The sequence below is a fragment of the Hypomesus nipponensis genome, chromosome 27 (genome assembly GCF_054491055.1).
Source record: "Hypomesus nipponensis isolate SF chromosome 27, ASM5449105v1, whole genome shotgun sequence".
NCBI lineage: Eukaryota > Metazoa > Chordata > Actinopteri > Osmeriformes > Osmeridae > Hypomesus > Hypomesus nipponensis.
The window spans coordinates 7853569-7875745 of NC_140387.1; the positions used below are offsets into that span (position 1 = coordinate 7853569).

The 22177-nt window shown below is 46.5% G+C and overlaps 2 protein-coding genes across 2 annotated transcripts; both read right to left on the reverse strand.

The window, feature by feature from the left end:
- Nucleotides 1-565: 565 nt before the first annotated feature.
- On the reverse strand, nt 566-18849 carry camk2b2 (calcium/calmodulin-dependent protein kinase (CaM kinase) II beta 2). The gene is made up of 21 exons (XM_084693461.1): nt 18768-18849; nt 16966-17060; nt 15215-15274; nt 15030-15084; nt 14432-14497; nt 12231-12303; nt 10226-10328; nt 9961-10044; nt 9708-9802; nt 9310-9432; nt 8954-9037; nt 8706-8748; nt 8004-8075; nt 6201-6238; nt 4021-4089; nt 2958-3002; nt 2441-2486; nt 1823-1898; nt 1589-1683; nt 1237-1473; nt 566-1150 (listed from the first exon to the last, which is right to left on the reverse strand). The coding sequence occupies exons 1-20, from the start codon at nt 18827-18829 to the stop codon at nt 1238-1240; spliced, it is 1620 nt and encodes a 539-aa protein (XP_084549587.1). The 5' UTR covers nt 18830-18849; the 3' UTR covers nt 566-1150; nt 1237.
- Nucleotides 18850-19387: 538 nt separating this feature from the next.
- nudcd3 (NudC domain containing 3) lies at nt 19388-22119 on the reverse strand. Its single transcript, XM_084693445.1, has 6 exons — nt 21728-22119; nt 21141-21457; nt 20909-21041; nt 20660-20803; nt 20363-20551; nt 19388-20182 (listed from the first exon to the last, which is right to left on the reverse strand). The coding sequence occupies exons 1-6, from the start codon at nt 21932-21934 to the stop codon at nt 20072-20074; spliced, it is 1101 nt and encodes a 366-aa protein (XP_084549571.1). The 5' UTR covers nt 21935-22119; the 3' UTR covers nt 19388-20071.
- Between the last annotated feature and the right edge of the window lie 58 nt (nt 22120-22177).

Genomic DNA, 22177 nt, shown 5'->3' on the forward strand with positions numbered 1-22177 from the left:
TGGAGCATTTTCTACTTGACAATGCCAGTGACCGTTCCACTCTGCGTGACTTTGTACAAAGGCATGCTACAATCATCATCATAATATTTCTTCATTGTCATCTCAGATATCTTGCTCTCTAGACAAGAAATATTCATATTCATGCCCTTTGAGAGCTCAGAAAATAGACAGTAGTTTATAATCAGCCAGCATTCAGTAGAAAATTACCTTAACACACAAAACACACAATTTAGCCGCATATTGAAATATCATGCAGAAAAAATAATCACTTACACTTTTGTAAAGTCATCACAATAAAACTGGAGTAGGACAATACAGATATAGTTATTGTTTTAAACTTTTTGTCATTTTCGTGACTTGAGCGATTACTTGAAAGGTTAAATACACAAGTATAAAGTAAGAACCAGTATACATTTAGCATGCTGTTCAACCCAGAAAGGGGAGATTCTTACAGAACTGATCCAAAGGCGAACAAAAACATTTACTGTAGGTTCAACTAAACTAAAAGGGGGATTTGAAACTTAATGAAAGACTAACAAAATAGCATTAAAACACGTCCACAGCGTTCTCTGTGAGACATATTGGCTAAGTTTATCAACTTACAGGCAGTCTTGCTCATGCACCAAACACAACCACTGATAATAACACTAACAATGTCATGCTAAGCTTAAAAAAAAGAATCATTAAGAGTTTTATATCGACCATTAAGTATACTGTACAATTCAAATTGAACAAGAGAACTCTGCAGTCATAGTAGTATAATATTAATAATCATAGTAATAGTACATTGAATGAAAACAAAATCCTGTGTGAGTGGCAGAGCCCTATGGCATAGGAAAGGAGAGGGCAGCGAGTTATAGGACTGGATAGTAGTGTTGAGCTCACCACAATACCATAGGGTTGCTTAAAGAAGCTGTAGAGGTTAGCTTTGTGACTGATATGCTCTTCGTTGTTGTGTGCGTGCCGATGCAGGAGTAGAAAGGGTTATGTTGGTGCCACAGGCTGTGTCAACAGAGGTGGCCGAGGGCTGCAGGGAAGAAAAGGAGAAGGACACATCTTGACCACCACACTCTTTTCAAACTCCCTCCTTTCCTCCTCCTTTCTTCCCATGTGTTTGTTCTCCATGCACTCCTCTATGGCTCCTGCTTATCTGGAAGACACAACATTCAGCTCTCCTGTGGCACCAATCAGGTGTGTAACAGTGCATGTGGGTGTGAACAGTGTGTGTGTGTGTACCTCATCCCTGTAGAGGAGCAGCCGGCGCCCCTGAGCAGTGGAAGTGGACGTTCTGCCACCTGCTCTCCCGGCGATGCCACACCCTGGTCTCCTCGGATTGGCTGGAGCGAGGGCGTCCCTGCAAGTCGACAAATTGCGTGAGGCGAATGTAAGCGATGCACGCAGCATCTTCGCCGATCAGGTGGACGTGAGGGTTCAGGATGGTGGTGTGGATGGGCTTGCTGTTCTTGGAGAGCACTAGGAGAGCGAGGGAGGAAGTGGGGAAGAAAGGAGAGGGAGGAGACGGTCAAATAAGAGTTGGGCTCTTCAAAGGAACTTTCCGGATGATTTCATGGCGGTGTGGTGGTCTTACGATTGTCAAAGTAGAATCTGTGAAAGTCCATGCCCTCCACTAGGTTTCCCAGACCTTCTGGCTCAAATGAGGTCAGACCCGGATCACATATCTTCCTGTAGACAAACACACCATACATACACTCAGCACAACAATAGCACAATTTGTCTCATTTTCGGTCAAAAAGTCCTAAATATTACTCAGATGGAACACTGGTGTGTTGCTGGACCAGGTGCTTGCTGGGAGTTTACTCACGCATAGGCATCAAAGTCCCCATTGTTTACAGCTTCAATTAGTTGCTCTGTGATCTTGATGATCTCCTGCTTGCGAGCTGCAGAGGGTAGTGAACGCGGAGTGACCAAGTGGATATCAGTGCAACACACTACATATAGCATGCAGAGTCCCACGCAGGGCCTACTCTACCTTAATCACACAGGGATGAAGTACAGAAGGAAGCTTGGGTGAGTTACTCACGTGACAACCTGTTACTCATTTCCCTCTTGTGTTCCCCTCTCTTCCCTGGGGTTCAAATATACTCCCTCCCCGCCCGCACACATACTCATACAAATCTACACAACACTGAGCTATGCAGGGCCTCCTAAACTCTCACAGTGTCACTCGCTCTCTGTCTTATGTGAGGTTAGTTGAGCTCATCATCCTATTCCCGTCCCTCAGCCTTTTAGATAAGATTTATTACCTCCTCCCTCCTCCCTTCCCTCGCTACCTCGGTTCTGACAAGACAGCAGGTGAGAAAGAGCTTAGCCACTGGGAGTCCTCACATGATCCGTCTTTCTCCTGTCCTTTTCTGCTGTCTGCCACACCGAAACAATGTTGGTGTGTGTACAGTCTAGGTGTGTGTGTGTGTATACCCACCTTTTACATCCTCATCCTCGATGGTTGTGTTACTGTCAGTTGATTCCTGTGGACACAGCGAAACATCTCAGTGACAAAACCCCCGACTCACACACACAAGCTTCTGCCCATGCTTATAGCGCGCACTCGCGCACGTTCGGTTGTCACAAACATGCAATGGATTGGATGCGCCATTGGCATCGAAATGGGACGGAACAGAGGTCTCATGGTTGGAGCGTGCTCATCTTCAAATGGTCAGCATTTTTCCCCGAAGGCTCCACCCCACGGAGTATCAAAAAGCTGCAGGTTGCCACTTCATCTTTTCACCACAGGGTGACAGCGTTACACAACAGAGAACGGTGATCCACACACTTCGACAGACATCCAGACGTGCACACACACACACACACACTCACACACAGACCTTTGCCAAAGACAGTTTAGCCCACACAGATAGAGAGAACGAAGCAGAAGACGAGAATGAGGAAGGACAGGAAGACAGAGCATAAAGAAATGGAAGGAGGGGAGAAGGATGTACCTTGGTCCCATCCACTGGATTATGGATAACAGTGGTCTGAGGTTCCTGGAGGAAAAGAGAGAAAGAGGATTGGAGGGAGAGAGAGAGAATGAGATGGAGAGAGGGTGAAAGGAAAGAAAGAGAGAAAAAGGAGAGATGGAGGGAGGGAGGGAGAGAGACAGAGGAATGAGGAGAGGTGGTGAGCGATGAATTGAGAGATACGTGTCAGGTTTAGGGTAGAACAATGAATAGTGTTAAAGAAAAGAGAGGAAATAAGACTACCTCCATAAGGATGGCAGAGAGCTAGATAATCTTCTCATAAAAGGTTAGAAAGGGCTAAGACAATTTAGAGCTCCCAAGACAAAATATCTCTGCAAACACAGGAGTTATCTACCATGAACACATTCAATCTCTTTCTCCCTGAGAAAGCCTGTCCTTTTCTATTACGCACAATAACATACAAATAAATATAAACACTGCTATAAAATACACACTATAAAATTCTGCTACCAGTAACTGTCACTTCAAAACACCAGACCAGATTGTAAAAAGAAGACAACTTGAAAACTTAGAGAGCCATTGTCACACATAAACCGGACACAAAATGCCACAAAACTACTCACAGACTGACTAAGGAGAATCAGAGAGAAAGACAACAAACCTCAAGGGTTTGTGGTTTGGGCTGCGACCCGCTACACAGAACCAGGTCACAGTCCAACAATGTCACTTGGACAATGTCACAATGTCACTTGAAAAGGGATTCTAATTAAAAAGCAACGTGTTTACGGAACCTGTTCACTTTCGGGAACACCAGCACATTTATACATGACCAAACTAACACAAACACACTTATGCGCATGTTTGATGCATTTATTAATTTGGACTTTCAGGCAGAACGAGGGATGCAACCAAATAAAGTGAAAAGAAATTGCAGAGAAAAGACAGACAGAACTCATTAATAGCAAAACAGACAGACAGACAGACAGACAGACAGATAGATAGATAGATGGACAGATAGATAACTAGATAGACAGATGGACAGACAGACAGACAGACAGACAGGTGGACAGGAGGGGCAGCGTACCAGTGCAGCAGGAGTAGTGCTGCCTTTGGGGCTGGTGACTATGCTGTTTCTCGTACTGTTTGTCTGGGGCTGTGCAGAGAACACAAAAGGTTAAAACAGAACACAATAGGAGCAGAGCCGCTCGGGGACTTGGGACTTGGGTGGTGGCGGTGGGTCAAACCTCAAACACACAGCAATACAAGGAAGGGTTACACCTCAACACTGTTCAAACTAAGACGGATTGGCAGTATTCCTTTTGTAAATCCAGAATGAGCCTTCCTGTCTTATGGTGGTGGGGGGGAAGGGGCGGGGGCATCACATCAAAATCAACTCACCAGCTCAACAGAAAGCTCACGGCTTATGCACAAGACCTCTCAGTACGACAGCCCAGTTAAGCAGTACACTGAGTACTAAGTACATCCAAGTTAAACAATTTCACAGCCCGAGTCAACAGTGCATACACATACAAACACCCACCCACACACACACAGCCATTGTCGGCACAGGCCCCCTATTACCAGAGGGTGGAAGGAGTGAAATCAGACACAGATGCGGACTGGGATGAAAGCGGATGAGAGAGAGACAGAACAGAGTGGGATGAGAGGGTTCAAATGACATCCTCACCAAGATTTGAACTTTAGGGTTGGATTTCCATCTCTGGCCCAAGCAATGGGATGGAATGATGAGATGAGATGATAGGAGGCAGTTGTGGTGGAAGGAGAAGAGGATTAAGAGATATATAAGAAGATCATGAAACACAAGGTAGATTAAAATGAAAGGCATGGTTAAAACATATGCCAGCAGTACAATGCGCACGACAAACCAATCAAACGAATGCTAAATCAGATAGAATAAACATGGGCTGGATTGCACCAGTTCTCTGAGAGCCACGGTCGGGATGCACAAGTAGATGATTGCTAAGCAACGCCAGAGGTGCACCACTGGTGTCTATTTCCGTCTTCTTGATTGCCTTCAGATCGCACACAAAGTGTTTGAATGCGTATGCGTACACGCGCGCAGCACACACGTATGGTGTGTGCAATTGCGACGGAGGAGTCCTCCATTTCTGCATGGGCATATGCACATGTGTGCGCGTGGGCTAGGAGGTTGGGAGTGATGGGGGGAGGGGGGGGGGGGATCATAGGTAGAGAGGGGGTCCGTTATAGCACTTAGGCAACTATAGGGTTTGATAAGTGGGGGGTGCACTGTAGCATGGAAGCAAGAGAGGACGATAGACTATAAAGAGGGAAAGAGAGTTTGTCAGTGGGATTAGTGATAAAAGAGCTACAGTGTTGTCTGTGGTTTGAACACCTTTATACAGTGTGTGTGTGTGTGTGTGTGTGCTTGTGCTTGGAGGAATGAAATAGCACCAGCGTCGTGTGCACAGCCGTGACGTCACAGTGCAGCTAGGGGGAAACTGGGATTACGTAATGTCAGATTAATCATCTGTTGAGAAATAATCTTAGATTAGCACCGGGGCCAACCGAAGAGAGTCCACTTTCTCTGGACAGGAGAGGGCAGGGAGGGAAGGAGGGGGAGAGGAGTAGAATGATGGAGGTGGCTGTAAACCTCAAATGAGGTTGTGTGGAAGAGGAGTCAGGACAAGATGTGTATGTGTGGAGGGGGGATGGGGGGACTGGGGGACGGGGGTGGAGATGAAGAAGAATGGAGTGAAGGGATAGGATGTATGCTTTCTATTCATGCCTAATAACAGTAATAAATATGTACCCAAATTCCCAAAGACAACGCTTAGATAAACATGAATTGGTAACAAATGTAGAAATGGTAGTATTTGTGCCAGTAACTGTCTTGCTTACGTTGTAACAGTAGGCCTACTTTTATGATGTATATGCTTTTACCATGATATAATGATTTGATATTCTATTTTCAAATTAAATGTCTATCACATCAAAATAAAACTAGGTTGACTTTCACACATTCTTCACACATACTTTACATTCAAAATGCCATACCATACCATCCACTAGCACGCACCCACTTTTGTGCACACACATGCATGCACTGCAGTGCTCTACAGGGCAGATACAAACGCAAGGGCAGAGAGCACACGGAGCCAAACCATGCGCAGCTGGAGAGTGTGGGACCCGAGTGAAGAGCAGAAGAACGACAAGAAAAGGAGGTGAGGAGGAGGAGGGGGAGGAGGGGGAGGAGGAGGAGGGGGAAGAGAGCGAGAGTCTTACCTTCACTTCAGCCTTCTTGTTGAGGAGACTCTTGGCTGCTGAGGAAAAGCAGAACGAGACACTCTCAGATGGAAGAGTACACATGATACACCCTCGGCGACTTGAACACACCTTTACACGCACACACACACACCAAACTTGACACAAGTGACTCACTCAACTGCTCTCTCACAAGCACAAGCAGACATACAGGACACCCGGAAAATGAACTCCAGAAGGTGCTTGCGCACTCATTCGGTCAAACCTTCAAATGCACTCAAACTACTTTGGAACTAACTCAGACACACACAATCACACGGTGACAACCTCCAGCTCAACGCACAACCTACGACTCGGTCGCTTCTCATCTGTTACAGAGTAAAAACCCGCAAAACCCTCTCTCCTCCCCCTACACACGTATTCGAAAACCACATACACACACACACACAATCACGCACACACAGATACACATGCATTACTATCTCAATCCAACTGCCTTTTACTGAACCCTGAACCAATGCCCAAAGCAGGGATCAGCATGGAGCATGGAAGAATGTCAATCACTAGACTGTGTAATTGTGTGTGTGTGTGTTCGCATGTGTGTTTTTGCGTGCAATGGATTAAAGGTGAAAGGGCAGAGGAAGAGTGGAATTTGAGATGCAGGTGTATGATAATGGCTCGGTTAATCTCAGAAGTAGGTAGGATTAGTTTGGGATTAGTGGTTTCCTCTTTGGGAATGAAATATGGAGCACCACATCAAAACGAGTGTGTGCCGTTAAGCACAGTAGGTTTGAGCTCTCCTGCTCCCTCGCACATATGGATCCACACAAACTCTCCTTCCAATTTATAAACACACTAAGGTTTTTGGAATCTATCTGTGGCAGAGCTGTTCTTCGCGAAAAGGGATCAAAAGCAAGCAAGAGAAAAACAGGGAGGGAGAGAGAGAGAGAGAGAGAAATAGAGAGAGAGAGATAGAGAGAGAGAGAGAGAGAGAGAGAGAGAGAGAGAGAGAGAGAGAGAGAGAGGCCGACAATGAGAAAGAGAAACAGACAGCTACAGGGGCAGAAATACAGAGAAAGCGAAAGAAAGAGAGACAGATGCAGGCAGATAGATAGAGGCAGAGAGAGAGGGAGAGAGAAGGAGAGAGAAAGAGAGAGAGTGAGTGCAGGAGCGAAAATAAAGATAGAAACAGACATCGGAAAAGGTGAAAACACAGGAAGCTTGCAGACGCTAATCAATCACCATGGTAACACCAAACTTTTTCCGTGGGAGTCAAATGTGCTGCCCTGGTGTGGATGAGTTGGAGTCAAACTGTGCTTTAATCCCTGATTAATTCCATCTCTTAGCTGCTCAACTCCATCTTCCCTCACCCATTCCTTCCATCCCTCCATCTCCCTGATCCCCTGTTTTGACTAAGAAGGGGACCAGCACAGACACAAATACCACACACCCTACGGCTCAACAAAACCCGCACATTCTCCTCTCAAATCACCTCACATGACGCGTCAAGGTGCATTGGAAACTGGGCTATACGTGTAAGAGAGACAGGAAGAACATTGTTTGAGTTTGCTTACCTTGGCGTCCAATTTGAGAAGCATTAAACAAAAAGTAGGAAAGATAGAACAAATTAAGTAAGGGGAGGAGAATACACGTAGTGAACTGATGGAGACAACAGGACACCAAGGGGAAAAAAACACCTGTCTCCCTTTAACAGATGACATAAGCGATGGGCAAGAAAAAGACAGAAGTAAGAGGGGCAGAAGTGAAGGGTAGAGAGGGGTGGAGCAGACAAGTAGAACAGGAGTGGAGAGAAGGAAAGGTTACCTTGCTCCACTATGCCGGCAGTGGTCCCAGCCACGGCACTGACCGCTGCTGGAGCGGTGGTCTGTCTACCCACTGAGGGAAGAACATCCCAGAAAAATCAAGAGACAAAGACATGTACTTTCCCTGAAACTAAAACAGACACCCTAAAGGGCTGTGCAGCTTTACAGGAAGGATTTGGCATGGCGCATTTAAGAAGCAGTACCTCTCCAGCTCACAGGAAATGCTGTTTACCATAAGTCCCCTTCTAGTCACTGGAACACGAGTGTCTTGACAAGAAGGCATGGCCAATGCTTGTTCAGAATGCACAATTGGTGCTGTGAGTGAGTGTGTGTTTGCGCGCGTGTGTGTGTGGGGGGGGGGCGAGGGCAGGGGGCGGTGTGGGGGGGGGGGGGTTAGGCACAAGTGCATGGCAAAGATCTAGGACCTCTCAAACCTTCCCCGGAGCTACAGTGCCACTGCCACCCACGAAACTGCTGCTGGCGTGTGAGCGTGTGTGTGTGTACGCGTGAGCGCGTGGGTGTGTATGTGTGATATGTGTGGATGTTTGACTCTGTGTGTGAGTGTGTGTGTGTGTACGTGTAGGGGAAAGGATGGCGTAAGCAAGCAGATGGTGTGTCATCTTGCTCTCGGCTTCCTCTCTCTGAGGAGGACAGAAGCCGGCCCTCTGCCTCCATCCTTTTGACTTCCTCACAAAGGACTCACCAGAGAAATTCCGTGACACCAGCATTGTGGTCAGAATGGCCCCCTGTGGAGACACAAGCAAGGTGGACACAGAGGAAGAGATAGGTCGAGGTACAAAGGGGGGGAAAGAGGGGGGGAAGGAATAGAGAAGATGAAGGGCACTAAGTCAGTTTGAATATTGTTGGGTGGTGTAACTCAAAATCTCTTTGTTCGACAGTATCAATTGATTATGTACCCCCCTCCACCCCCTCCCAAAAAGAAATGAGCACCTTGAGTTTTCTTCTGGCATTGAACTTCTTCAGGCACTCCACTGTCTCCTGTCTGTGCATCATGGAGGCCACAGTGGAGCGTTGCTGAGGAGCGAGAGAGAACACGGTGAGGACAGGGGTCGTGTAAGACGCAACTACATGGGTGTGTGTGTGTGTGGGTGTGTGAATGCATGTGCGTGTGCTTGTGCGTGTAGAAGACCCGACACAGCCATGGAAGAGCCAGTGCGCGTGTGTTTGTGTCAGGGTGTTTCTATGTATGCGTGTGTGAGTGTCTTGCAGAGGACATCATGTGTTTGTGTCTGTGGAGGTGTGCGCATGTTGGTTTGTTTGTGTACTCGTGTGTGTCGTGTACTTACGCAGACCCATGGGTGTTTGAGGGCCTCCTGGGCTGTGATCCTCTTTGTGGGGTTGATGGTCAGCATCTGGTTGATCAAGTTCTTGGCTTCGGGCGTCACCGTGTCCCACTCTGGGGACGGAAACTACACACGCGGCCCAGCGGTCACTCGGGAAACACGTGCGTGTGAATATCAGGTACGCAGTGATGTTGGGTAAACTACAAATGTTTTCTTGTCCCCCGAGGACACGGTTATTACAACTCTCTGATGTAAACTGTTCCTCGAACCTGTTTGGCATGATGAGTCTGACATACAACTCCACTGACGTTCCCCCCCCCCCCCCCCCGCGTTCTATACTATGAGCTGTTTTTTTTCTTCCAATCAAACAGAAAGAGTCCATGAGAGGGGGCAAGACTCACATCATAGGCTCCTGCTTTAATCTGCTGGTAGAGCTTGTGCTGGTCTTCATCCCAGAAAGGCGGGTAGCCCACCAGGAGAATATACAGGATCACACCTATAAAAGCACGGGCACACACACAAAGACATTCAGCACACACTGATCCAAGGTTTTCGGTAAAGCCGAGATGCGAAGGGCTCAAGAGAAGGGGGGAAGAAGAGGGAGAGAGAAGAGAGATAGACAGGGAGTCGTAGGGGGAAGGAGAGAGGACTCACCACAGGCCCAAATGTCCACAGGTTTCCCGTACGCTTCCTTCCTCAGCACTTCCGGAGACAAATAGCCTGGAGTCCCAGCAAAACCTGGAACACATGCATGCACACGCACGGACACAAACCGATGCACACACACACACACATGCAAACCGAAAATCTATACATAGATATTTATAGACACAATTGCTGGGTTTATCGATTAGACATGCCATGTTGTTTTTGTGTGTCTGCGTGTGTGTATCGGTGCGTGTTTGTGTGTGTTACACACCGAACCATGCCTGTTGGTCCCCTTGTACCTCTATGGCCAGTCCAAAGTCAGCAAGCTTCACTGCAGCATTCTTACACTTACTGGCTAGAAGAAGATTTTCCGGCTAAAAACACACAAATGTTTCCACAAATCATTGGTGTATCAACAGATGTCAACAAGCCCCTTAGAGTAAACCAAACATTGGGCAGACAAGTAGTCCCACACGTACAGACATTTCACCCTGACAAGGATGGAGTAGGAGGGCCAAATCTCACACAGATGCGTCCATCTGTCGATTGTTTATTTGTTGGTGAACATACACAGCTTGTGTGTCTGTTACAACAGTGCCTTTGTTAGATGACAGAGCCAGCGAACAGTGGCGATTCAAACATCCAGATCTCTCTCTCTTCTCTCTTTGTCTCTGACAGGCCACACTGTTACCACAATCAGCCAGCAGGACCTCATGTGATACATGTGCTTGTTATCGAAAGTGATTGATCGGTGCCATCACACAACACGCGTACACACACTCTGAATGAGTGTTTTCGCAGCAGCAGTAATGGTTATTAAGTAGGCTAGGGTGCTCCGCTCTGGTGGAAGTCAGACTGAGACAGCGGATTAGAACGAAGGAAGGAAGGAATAAAAGATAGAGCGAGTTAGAGAAAGAGAGAGAGAGACAGAGAGAAAGAGAGAGAGCGAGAGAGAGCGAGCCAGAGACTAATGCTGCTCCAGACAGGAGTAGACAGTATTGAGACAGCGGCGTGCCACTGTTGTACTTTCAGCTTCTCGAGAAGCAATCAGGCTGAATACGCTCGGCTTTAGAGGAAGGCAATGGAACCTTTTGTGGTGGAGTGTAGTATGAAGTGATGAGCATACTGTACATTTACCACGCAGCCCATCCCCCCCCAACCCCCACCTCCCCATGCAATCCCGCACTTGTATTACTGCTCGTGTCATAGTGGGCTTATGGGAAATCCTGATGGGCATTTGCTGTATGCTTCTGCATCACTTAGACTACACCACCAGTAAGTTGCAAAGGTTGGAGACTGTGTGTTGATGTGTGTGACCCCCTCCCCACACACACACACACACAACATGATTCACATCAGTCTGACCACATATTAGTGATCACATCTGAATGATGACTAGAAGGCACTAGAAGGCACTGGCCAAACACAACAGTATTCTTTTGGAATATCTAGCTCAGTTGTTCTCTCTCCAGAAGTCATCTCGTACACAGCCCCCTAAGGGGCCATGAAAAAGGATGTTTAGAGGCACACTCCGTGCCAAATATTGATTCACAGCATATTAGATCTAATTTGTCTTACTAGTTCATGTCTCTGTGTAAGGTTCATAAAAAAAACATTAGATCAGGCCAACATCTGTGTCCATTCTAAGGTTTTTTTTCTCTCACTCTGGTAACTTCATAGAAACCCTCAGGGGAAATCGATCAGATTGTACGCAAGCCTTACCATCTACCAAGGTCCAGTGTTCATATGGGAGTCAGGTGGCTGAGCGGTTAGGGAGTCGGGCTAGTAATCTAAAGCTGGCAGTTCGATTCCTGGCTGTGTCAAATGACGATGTGTCCTTGGGCAAGGCACTTCATCCTACTTGCCTCAGGGGAATGTCCCTGTACTTCCTGTAAGTCGCTCTGGATAAAAGTGTCTACTAAATGACTAAATGTAAATGCAAATATAAATGTAAATATGTGTAACATATAACCCGGGAGGCTGTGTGGTGTTAATAATTTATCTGCTTTGCTCCGAAAACACATTAACGTGTGACCAGAGTACCTAACACGCTTGTAATGGGAACAAACGCAAGAAACACAAACGTTTTATTCACACACCTGCACGCGCACACACACACACGTACAAACACACATGCCCGAAAAAACATCCAGGCACAGACACACATGCACAAAAGCAATAGTAACACATCGCGGTGTACTTACCAGAGTTTAAGGCACGCACAAACACACACACACACACACACTGAGACACACACAGGTACACAGGTGACTCACCTTGAGGTCTCTGTGTACCACCCCCATCTGATGGCAGTGGAGCACGGCCTCCAGAATCTGCTGGATGCAATGACTGCATGCAAACAGCAGGTGGGGCTGGTTAGTCTGAACACATCACAAGCCCCCCCCCCCGTTCACAGTCTCATGCACAGGCTGCAGCGCCTCAACATCTGCACACACACACGCACACACACGCACACACACACTTTCTCTCTATCCATCACTCGTCACGCACACAGAAGCACAAGTTCGGACACATAGAAACGCCTTCGAGCACACACGCACGTGCGCAGGGGACACACATACACACAGATCAACGAAGATCAGTGTGAGGACCGGAACCTTCCAGGGAGATACTGCAGGAGGAGGTATGCTATTTTCAGGCAAGGGATGAACATGAGTCAGGCAGCGTAGGAGTGCACTGCAGTCTTGTTGAGGGAATGTGTGCGTGAGTGTGCGTGTCCGTGTGTAGTTGTCTGCATTTAACGATGTCCTAACCTGATCATCTGTCTGTCGTATTTTTCAAAACATCATCAAACACAGTATGTGTCGTTTGTAGGGTTTCACAAATGCGGACACAGAGCTTTTCAACAGTTATCTGCATCAGTGACTGACACAATTCTTTCTCATACGCTAACACGTCCACACACAGCCTCACAGGCCGAGACATACAAGCTATATCAAGGCCACTGTTATTGACATTTGGAAATCATATTCTAGGGTTAGAGAGAACAGCGAAACAAAACATTTGAAAAGCAAGATCGGCAGATGAACAGACAGACAGAGACAGCAGGCACAGACGGAGACAGCAGGCACAGACGGGTTACAATCGGCACGGGCAAAAGGGGGCACGGGGCAAACACAGACAAACCCATGTGCAGAGGTTGCAGGGCGGCACATACGCACAAGGTGGAACACAAGCACACACCTTGAGGTCCCTGTGCACTATGCCATGTTGGTGAGTGTAACACACACAGTCTAGAATTTGATGGATACAGTAACTGTGGAGACAAAGAGAGATAAAGGAACGCGGAAAAGAAGGGGACGTGAGGATGGGAGGAGGATGAAAAGAAATTGGCCGGCAATGAGTAGTGGGGATGTGGTGTTTGTGTGAGAAGAGGTGCAGGTGATGTAGAGGTATGTAAAGAGACAGAAAGGTAGGGGGAAAAAGATATAGTGACATGGGAAAGAGAGGAGAATGATGGTAAAAGTTCATTAGATGAGGTTTTCAATCATGAGGAGAGGATAATGGTGGGGTAAGGGCAAGCGAGAGAATGAGAAAAAAAAGACAGAAAGAAAGAGAAAGAAAGGCAGTGCTGAGTGGAATGGTAGACAAAAAGAGAGGGCAGACAGGAAAAAGGTGGGGGATGAAGGTGAGGAGAGAAAACCAGAAAATCAGATAGGAAGAATATTGGACAGTAACCCCACATACAGTACCAATAACAAACATGCCATGTACAAAGAGAGGAGAAGGCTGAAAGAGAAAGGGTAAAACTACCTAGACTACACAGGAAAACAGGCAAGTTAAAGGAGCAAAGAAGATGAGAGAACATGAGAGCCACAGAGGAAAGAGGAGAGAACATATATATATATAGCAACCACAACAGGAAGGTACTAACAACAGAGGGGAGGACAGGAGTGGTGGGGCGGGGAGGGGGGGTGTATTGGGAATGTTGCTTCCTCGTTTTTTTGTTTCCCTCTCTCCATTCTGTTTTAAGTCCTCCCTTCCTCTCTCCCTCTCTCTCTCTCTCTCTCTCTCTCTCTCTCTCTCTCTCTCTCTTTCTCCCTCTCTCTCTTTCTCCCTCTCTCTCTTTCTCTCCCTCTCTCTCTTTCTCTCTCTCTCTCTCTCTCTCTCTCTCTCTCTCTTTCTCCCTCTCTCTCTCTCTCTCTCTCTCTCTCTCTCTCTCTCTCTCTCTCTTTCTTTCTTTCTCTCTCTCTCTCGCCTCCACAAAACGCCTCCACAGTCAAATTGATTTAAGTCTCCCCTCCTGAAGGGCTAGACGATAAGTGTGTGTGTGTGAGTATGTACAAGTATGTGTGTTATGTTTTGTTCAAGAGTGTGTGTTCAGTGACATTTCAGTTTGCAAGGAAAAACTGGTAGGAACTTGAAAAGAAAAGGTGGTTTCCGACAGGGCAATGTCAAGCTATCTACTGCAGAACAGGATGCTGAGCAATGGAAGTCTAAAGGGAAAGATGGTTACCTGGCATCAGCTTCACTGTAGTACTCTCTGGCCACAATATCTTCAAACAGTTCTCCTCCTGTCACCCTACAACATGGAGAGTAAAGGGTTAACGCATGCTGCAAGGAATAATCCATCCACACACACATGCACAGAGAGTAGGGGAATGTCCTCATTAGGGGGATATCCCAACTGCAGGATTCTCTCTGACTGGGTTGCCATGGAGACAGGCTTCAGAGCAGGGGAGTGATGTGTGTGTGTGTGTACGTGTGTGCGTGTGTATGTGCGTGGGTAGGTGTGGGTGGGTGTTATGTAATAAGGGGTAAATTGCCTAGGAAACGAGGAATGAGGATGGGGGAGACCGTTAAAAGAGGGTGGGGAGAGAGGATAGAAATAAACAGAAGGATGAGTAGAAGAGCAAGAAGGGATAGAACGAAAAGAAAATTGTGGAGCGAACATAGCGACAAAAATGTCATGACCAAATGCGAGAAACACAAGAAATACAGAGGAGAGAGGAACTGTAAAGGTCATTTCGGAGAAAGGTCTCTCAGCCTCTGATAAAGAAAGAAGAAGAAAAAAAAGGAGAAAAAAAATGAAGAAGGAGAGTGAGGTGACTCACAGGTCAAACAGGAGATAGTGGAAGCCCTCCTCCGAGATACTGTCATGGAGGCGAACTGGCCAAAGAACGCATAACAGAAAGAGAGATACGTCTAAACCCGGGTTGCGAACACAGCATGTCAGTCAAATAAAGTTATACAACCAGTCTCTTTGGCTGCGTGGCTGACTGTGGTGCTGACCGCTCACCGATGTTGGAGTGCTTGAGCAGTCTGCAGATCCGAGCTTCTCGCTCCAGCTTCTGGTGGTCTGTGAGAGTGACAAGGGAAGGCTGAGTGATAACGACACCCGGCTAAAACACTCAACACTTCTGCTCCACATGGGCATGCAACCACAGCATTTCATAAGGTAGGGGGGTGGGAGCCAAAGTCACATGACAGCTAGTTTGTATACAATTTCTTCTATTTTGGCACCTGTCTCCTTAACGTAAAGGTGTGAAGCCCCACCCCCCAGTGTGATGGCCCTCTGTCTCCATAGAGATGCAGAGGGGAACATTACTTTCTGAATGAATGTAACTGTTAGGAGAGGAGAGCTGTAGCAGTTCTAACTGTAAATGTCATTACTTCCTTCTCTTGTAGCTGCAAGGTGACCTCCAGCATGGTTCTGCGCCACAAGCTAAAATTGTGTCACACACAAACACACACTAAGCCTAACGCAGTGCACAGCAAAATGTGCAAAAAAGGGTCAAATAAGAATATCAAGTGTATCAGTACATGGGAGACTGTCTAGACCAGCCAAGTTAAAACTAGCTAAGACAAACCAAATCAAACCACAGAATGTTGCTAATGCATGAGAACCATGGGATTCTAACCCAGATGTCTGACTGACTTACCAACTAAGAGGTACCACGGTGCCAATCAAATCAAATTGTATTTGTTTAGCCCTTTTTACAAGCAATGTCACAGAGGGCTTCACATACACCTATAGAACTGCCCCTCAACCAACCTAAACCCTCAAGGAAGACAAGGAAAACCTCACAGAAAAACTCACTAGTCATTCGGATCCTGCTGAATCATGTTGAAAACAAAGAGCCCATGCCCTCGCTCTCTTTCTCTCACACACAGACCCACACCAACACACACCAACACACTCCTTACTGAGGACAAGGCTGAGAAAGCTTTGGTGTCGTGAGAAAACTCAGCAGTGCAAGGCTAGGGAACAGAGCCCAAAGGCAGAGGAGACATGCCGGCATGTCTGTGTGTTTGAGGGGGAAATTTATTTTTAAGGCTGAACGCTCACACGAACGCCAGCCGGGGCAGAGAGATGGCTGAACTGCAGGGGGTCACTCCTTGCATGGTGTGTGTTGGAGCGTGTGCTTGCGTGTGCTCGTGTATTTGAGCGATTATTTGTGCGCACGAGTGTGTGTGTGTGCCTCATGCTGTAGGGCAGTTAAAAGCTCAAAATGTGACATCCATGATCCTCTGCTGTTTACTCCAAAAGACTGAATTTTGCGTATGTGTGTGAAGGGAAGGGTCATCACACTAATCAGCCAATAGACAGAGGCGGCAGATAGCCTTAAACTAGACAGCAGACACATCTCCTCTTCCGTTGGCTTTGGGTTTGACGCTACAGTGGCTGTGGAGCAGCCATCGTCCAGCCTCGAGTGCAACAGATGTGACTGTCTCGCCCACTGCAATCAAGTGCTTTCTGGAATATTATAATAGGGCCGGGAGTATCTGGGACACACAAACACACAGGCAGCACCATAATGAACAATCACTGGAGTGCCTGCTCATTTTTTCCTCTTCACTTTAGCTGCTGATGGTCTTCACATAAACTTGCGACATACTCGGTCAATTGGTCTGTGGGTCTGACTGTCCGCCAAATGATTGCGCACTCATTGCAGATAATAATGTAAATTATACACAGGCGGACATTGAGGCACAGTACACATTTGGTCCCTTTGAAGAACTGTGTAGGTGGGTGGGGGGGATTCTCACCTCTAGCTGAGAGCTTTTTAGTGTTGATGATTTTGGCAGCATACTCCTGGCCAGTGCAGAGTTTGACACAGCGGCGCACCACAGAAAAGGCTCCCCTAGGAAACAAAGAATGGAGACATCAAATCAGAAGTCACCGCCCCTCCACAAATGTCTGTTCATACCCTCATTTTAAAGCTCTGATTTCTCATAACTTTGAGTCTCTTTGACTCGTTCAGATCCCTTCAAATATGCATATCTGTATGCTTGGGTACAGGATACACAATAGTAATCATAAAAGATTGCTGTGTAGTTTGTGTGTTAGTGTGTGTGTTGGTGTTTTTGTGTCTTTTTAGGTGGTGTTAGTATTTTAGGGAGGGCTTGCATAACTAACTCAGCAGAGGCAAACAGCAGTAACTGCCTCTGTCATCTCTGAGCTAATTATAGCACACCTTAGTGGTGTTACACAATAAAACCCAGTCAACTGAGAGCTACTGCCTCTCTCTTATACTCTCAGACACTCGTGCCTTTTGATGGGGCTTTCGTGAATGAGAACAACTTTATGGCAGGTAGTGTACGAATTGCTGCATCAAATGCTAGGAGTGTTCAAATAGAATCTCTTCCCAGTCTTTAGGATCAAAAGTTAAGTACATACTAACCAAACCTGTCTTTGAAGCCCTTATCAAGCTGACTTTGTTGGATGAGGAATACAAAACCATGTTAGCAAAGATGGACATATTGCTGCCATATGGCTCACGTTTGCTGCAATAAGGGTTTGTTATCAGAAAGGACAGCTGCTGCTATTCCAGCATGTCTATTGTCCCTCGCTTATCACACACATGCAGAGACATTCAACCCGACACCCAGTCAGAGCCAACCTAGCTTGATGCAATCAGAGTCCATACCTCTCAAACTTTTCTGTTTTCTGTTAGTATGACCGCTCCATTAGTTGGTAGTTAATGTGTTCTAGTTAATGGTAATGACAGGCAGCATGGACTCTCCAACCCACGCACAGCCTGACACAGCCTGATTCTCGTCCTGCATCTGTTGTGGGGTTGGCAACACACATCCTATCCCTCTGTTGCTTATGCAGCCATTCTCTCCCTTCTTTTAAAAACATATGCCGTGTGAACCATTGTCAAGCAAACACACACAAACATGAAACCAAGCGAGAGAGAGAGGGAGAGAGAGAGACAGAGACAGAGGGAGATGGAGACAGAGGGAGAGAGAGAGAGAGGCTGTGAGAGAGATTGAGAAACACACAAAAACATAAGTACAAAACACACACACTAATGCGAAGACAAACACACAATCATCCATACACACACACACACACACACTTAAAACATGTAGGGTAGGTTGCCTTCTGACCTCCTGGCCCAGGAAAATAAAGCACATACAATATGGGAGTTTGATCAAAAACGATTAAAATAAAGACAACCAATAGGAAAAAAAAAGATGCGGAGTCAAGTAGTCTGATTAAAATCAGTAGGGTGGCATGCATTCCCGGAGAGCCGTGAGCGTAACTACTGCGATTTGACAGCTCAAAATCCATGGCGTGCGCCCCCATCCCAGACCAAATAACTCATATGTCAGATCAAATACTTGTAACGTAAAACAATATAATACGTTTCACCATGCAGTGCGGCAGCGTGCGTTTTGTTTTGCAAGTGGTACAGGCTGTAATATTTAAGGAGGGATAAGATGCTGATCCCTTTCAAAGCGGTCACATCTGCAAATGATGTGTAAACCTGCATGAAAGGCTAGCCTGAATGGCGGAGATCATACCCATATTGGTGCCACAACATAATGCGTAAAAGCCTTACTTTCCAAGTTCTTCGTATAGTTGATATTCATCTGTGAAACGTGTACAGGTAGTTACTGCCATGATCCGTCTACTCGCTGCAGGATCCTGCGCCTAAGATATTCTCTTCTGCACTGTGACGGTGTTGGGATGCAGTTTGGGTTAAGATGCCGCTGGGAAATATAGTCGTTTGAACTGACAAGTAAATTTTAAATATTTATTCTAACAGAATAAAAGGAACGCTGGATACCTCCGGATTTCCCTCTCCCCAAAACAGTGTTGCTCTACGATCGCTTTTTCTGCCGTTTACACTGGCGGCAGAACAACTGAGTGCGCTTGAAATACATAATTGACACCGCTAGGGGGCGTCATGTTACTTGCACCAGTCTGCCGCCAAGAAATGCGGACACGACGCGAGGAATAGCAGGTTCTGGTTTGTTGGCCGAGCTCCCAATATGTATTTAATTATTATATATGCTACTATTAATCTAAATCGGTGTTTTGAGTGGAAAAGGTCTGCGGTATTACCGGCCGGCCCGCACCAGAGAGCCAGCATGCTGACTCACCTCGGCCTGTAGCCTATGGTTGTAGCCATAAAAATCGGAGTATTTTTAGTAACAAACAAAAAAAGCGGAAAAACCCTTGTACGATGGACTTGTATTTATTTTTTGACACACAAAAATGACTCAAAAGGAAAGCAAATAAGGGCTTGTCAGTTCCAAACAAAAAATGTAAAATTTGTTACACACTTCTGAATCTGGGATATTGTCCAAAGACACTGAACACAATGTTATGAGTTCACCTTATGGCTGTGATCTATTTTCTCATCTGATAACAGAGGTGAAGATGGTGTTACATTGTCGGTAGGCAGACAGATTCAGGCACTGTAGAGTTACTGTAGGTCTTGTATTGGAGTCTATGAAACTGCAACCTTACTTCCTTCCATCAAACATGTTAGAGCATTACATTGAGAAGAGCAAGTTACTTGTACAATTCCCCCAGCGCCCACTGTCAGGTTTACACCTGTTACAGCAGATGCATGTACATGTATTACTCAGAAAGGCATTCAGACTCATTTATGATCAGGTGCATTACATAAACACAGCAAAGTAACAAATCTTCCACAGGGGTATTTCAGACTTGAAATACCCTCCATTTCAAAAGTTTTCTCGGAAAGGTGTGACATGAAGTCATATTTTGACCAACAAAGCTTCTACAATGACATTTAAAGCATTCCCCTTCTTGGTTTTACTTGTTTCCCCAACACCTCACAAACCACATCCTGGAAACGACCATTTTCTCTGATCTGCCGTGCGTGTGCATGCTTTAGAACTGCACCGCGCTGGGTGGGATATCGAACATGGAGGGGTCAAACTGCTGGCCTTTGAAGGGCGATCCCTCAGCCTCCCAGCCTTTCTTCAGCATGTCATGCACCTTCTACAAAGACACACAGACAGAGCACATGAATATAATGGGATGAGGGTGATTAGGAATAGCAAAACCCACAGCCAGTCATGCCAAGAATGTAGGTGGGCAGTAAGAGTATTTGTGTATTTAGTAAGAGACATGCATATACAGGATGTGTGAGTGTGTGGTACGCTAGCGAAAGCTTCTCACCATCTCATGGCTCTGTGGTTTGCCCTGCAGCTTCTGTTGGTAGTCAAAGGTTAGTCTATCCAGTACAGCATGCTCCTCCTCATCCACCGTTGCCATGGAGCGCTCCCGGTTTATCTGGTTGATGTCAATCTCCTTCTCTCCCTTCATCACAGCACTCCACCACACCTCCCCACATTTACTGAGAGACAACTGGGGAGGAGAGAAGAGAGACGGGTTGGGTCAGTGAGATTGAGTAAATGTGTGTATTGCGCACATGGGTTTCCCCCCGTCTGTGTGCAGGTGTGTTTGTTTACACACCACCACGCAGCGTCCTGGCTCCAGGCTCCACAGAGAGTTTTCGATGTTGATCTTGTGAGTGAGTTCTCCTTCGATGAGGACTCTCTCTCCTGCCCCCTCCCTCAAGCACACGCGCACGCTACTCGTCTGCAGACTCACAGACACCTGGGTGAGACATACGACACAACAAACAACAATAAGTTGGCATTCAAATTCAGAGGCATCGCTAAGGCTGCTCCCAGTGGCAAAAGGTTTGGTAGGACTTTTTACCTGTCTGCCCTTGACGACGTGTGCTGGGACTTGAACGCGGACCTCAACATCTGTGTAGTCTTGAGACCAGCTGTAGTTGTCTCGCACTGCCCCGTTGTAGCTCTCTGGGTTGGCCTGAAACTTGTCCTGACCACTATCACAACATTCGCAGACAAAGTATGATTGCAATTCAGCAATTGGAAACTAGTAGTATAAGAGCAAATGAAAAAAGGACCAGACAGGCACTACTCACGCTGTTGCCGCAGCCTCTGCTGAGTCTGTGCAGGCAGCCAAGGCAAGGCTCCCCTGTGCTGGACTGTTGCTCTGAGTCTGGGGGCTGGGGTCCTGCTTGGAGGTTGAAGCAGAAAGAGGCCCTGGCCCTGCAGACAATTGGTCTGTGGCAGTTTGAGCAGGTTCTGTTTTTGGTTCAATGGCTTCCTCTGGCTGTATGGCTGTCACCTCCAGCTCCTGAACTGCAGGAGGTACCGCTCTGGCCTCCTCCCTCACCTGCAGCTCCCTCCGCTGCCTTTCTCTGTCCTGCTCTGCCACCCGCTCAAACAGCCTGAATGTCTAGACAGAAATAAAGAGAAAGGTTGTGACCCCATGACACGAGACCAGACGTTATTAAAGCATTAAAAAAAACTTTATGAACAAAACAAACAGTTTGTTAGTTACCAACTTTGCGACTTTCATGTGTGATAGCGGGTTCCTTGACAGGCCTTACTGATGAGCAATTTGGCTACTGTACACAGCTTATAATATTTTCGCTGGTTACATTACTGTAGTGTAGCTACGCTGATGTTAGCGAAAAAGTAATTTTTCATTTCACAGAAGACCCACCTTTAGGACCATTTTCTCTGCGACTCCAGGAGGAAACCCCATACGATCGTTGGGATTTGACAAAAGGCGGTAGAAGTCCGTCTTACGGTAAAGGAAGCCAAAGTAAACCTGTAGAAAGTTCTGTATGTTTCCAACATGCTGCAAGATCCCTAGCAGAGCGTTGTCGTACAACTCTGTCATTTCCATAGGCGACGACATTGTCGGCATCAGATTGTAATTATTTATATAAAGGTACAAAGATGTGATTATTATAGTTTATCTTCAATTTAGCAGTTGATCAATGTATTGCAGGTCTGAGTAGCTAAGCTAACGTTGGTTAGCTATTTTGGTTATCCACATCCTGCACAAAGATGCACGCTTAGTTTAAGTCTGTAAGGAAACTAGTACGCGTAACAAAGGTTCCACAACTCAAATGAATACATTAGTTAGAAAAACATGTTTAAACGTAAC

Bases quoted from the DNA above. Each gene is read 5' to 3' on its own strand.
- camk2b2 (XM_084693461.1), bottom strand. From the start codon at position 18,829: ATGGCAGTAACTACCTGTACACGTTTCACAGATGAATATCAACTATAC. The intron at 15,275-16,965 runs GTGAGAATCCCC...TCACTCTCACAG, and splicing joins TAAAAAGCTCTCAGCTAGAG to ACCACCAGAAGCTGGAGCGA. The intron at 15,085-15,214 runs GTGAGCGGTCAG...TTCTTTGGCCAG, and splicing joins GCTCAAGCACTCCAACATCG to TTCGCCTCCATGACAGTATC.
- nudcd3 (XM_084693445.1), bottom strand. From the start codon at position 21,934: ATGCCGACAATGTCGTCGCCTATGGAAATGACAGAGTTGTACGACAAC. The intron at 21,458-21,727 runs GTGGGTCTTCTG...ATTTCTGTCTAG, and splicing joins CAGAGAAAATGGTCCTAAAG to ACATTCAGGCTGTTTGAGCG. The intron at 20,552-20,659 runs GTGTGTAAACAA...TCTCCTCCCCAG, and splicing joins AGCCAGGACGCTGCGTGGTG to TTGTCTCTCAGTAAATGTGG.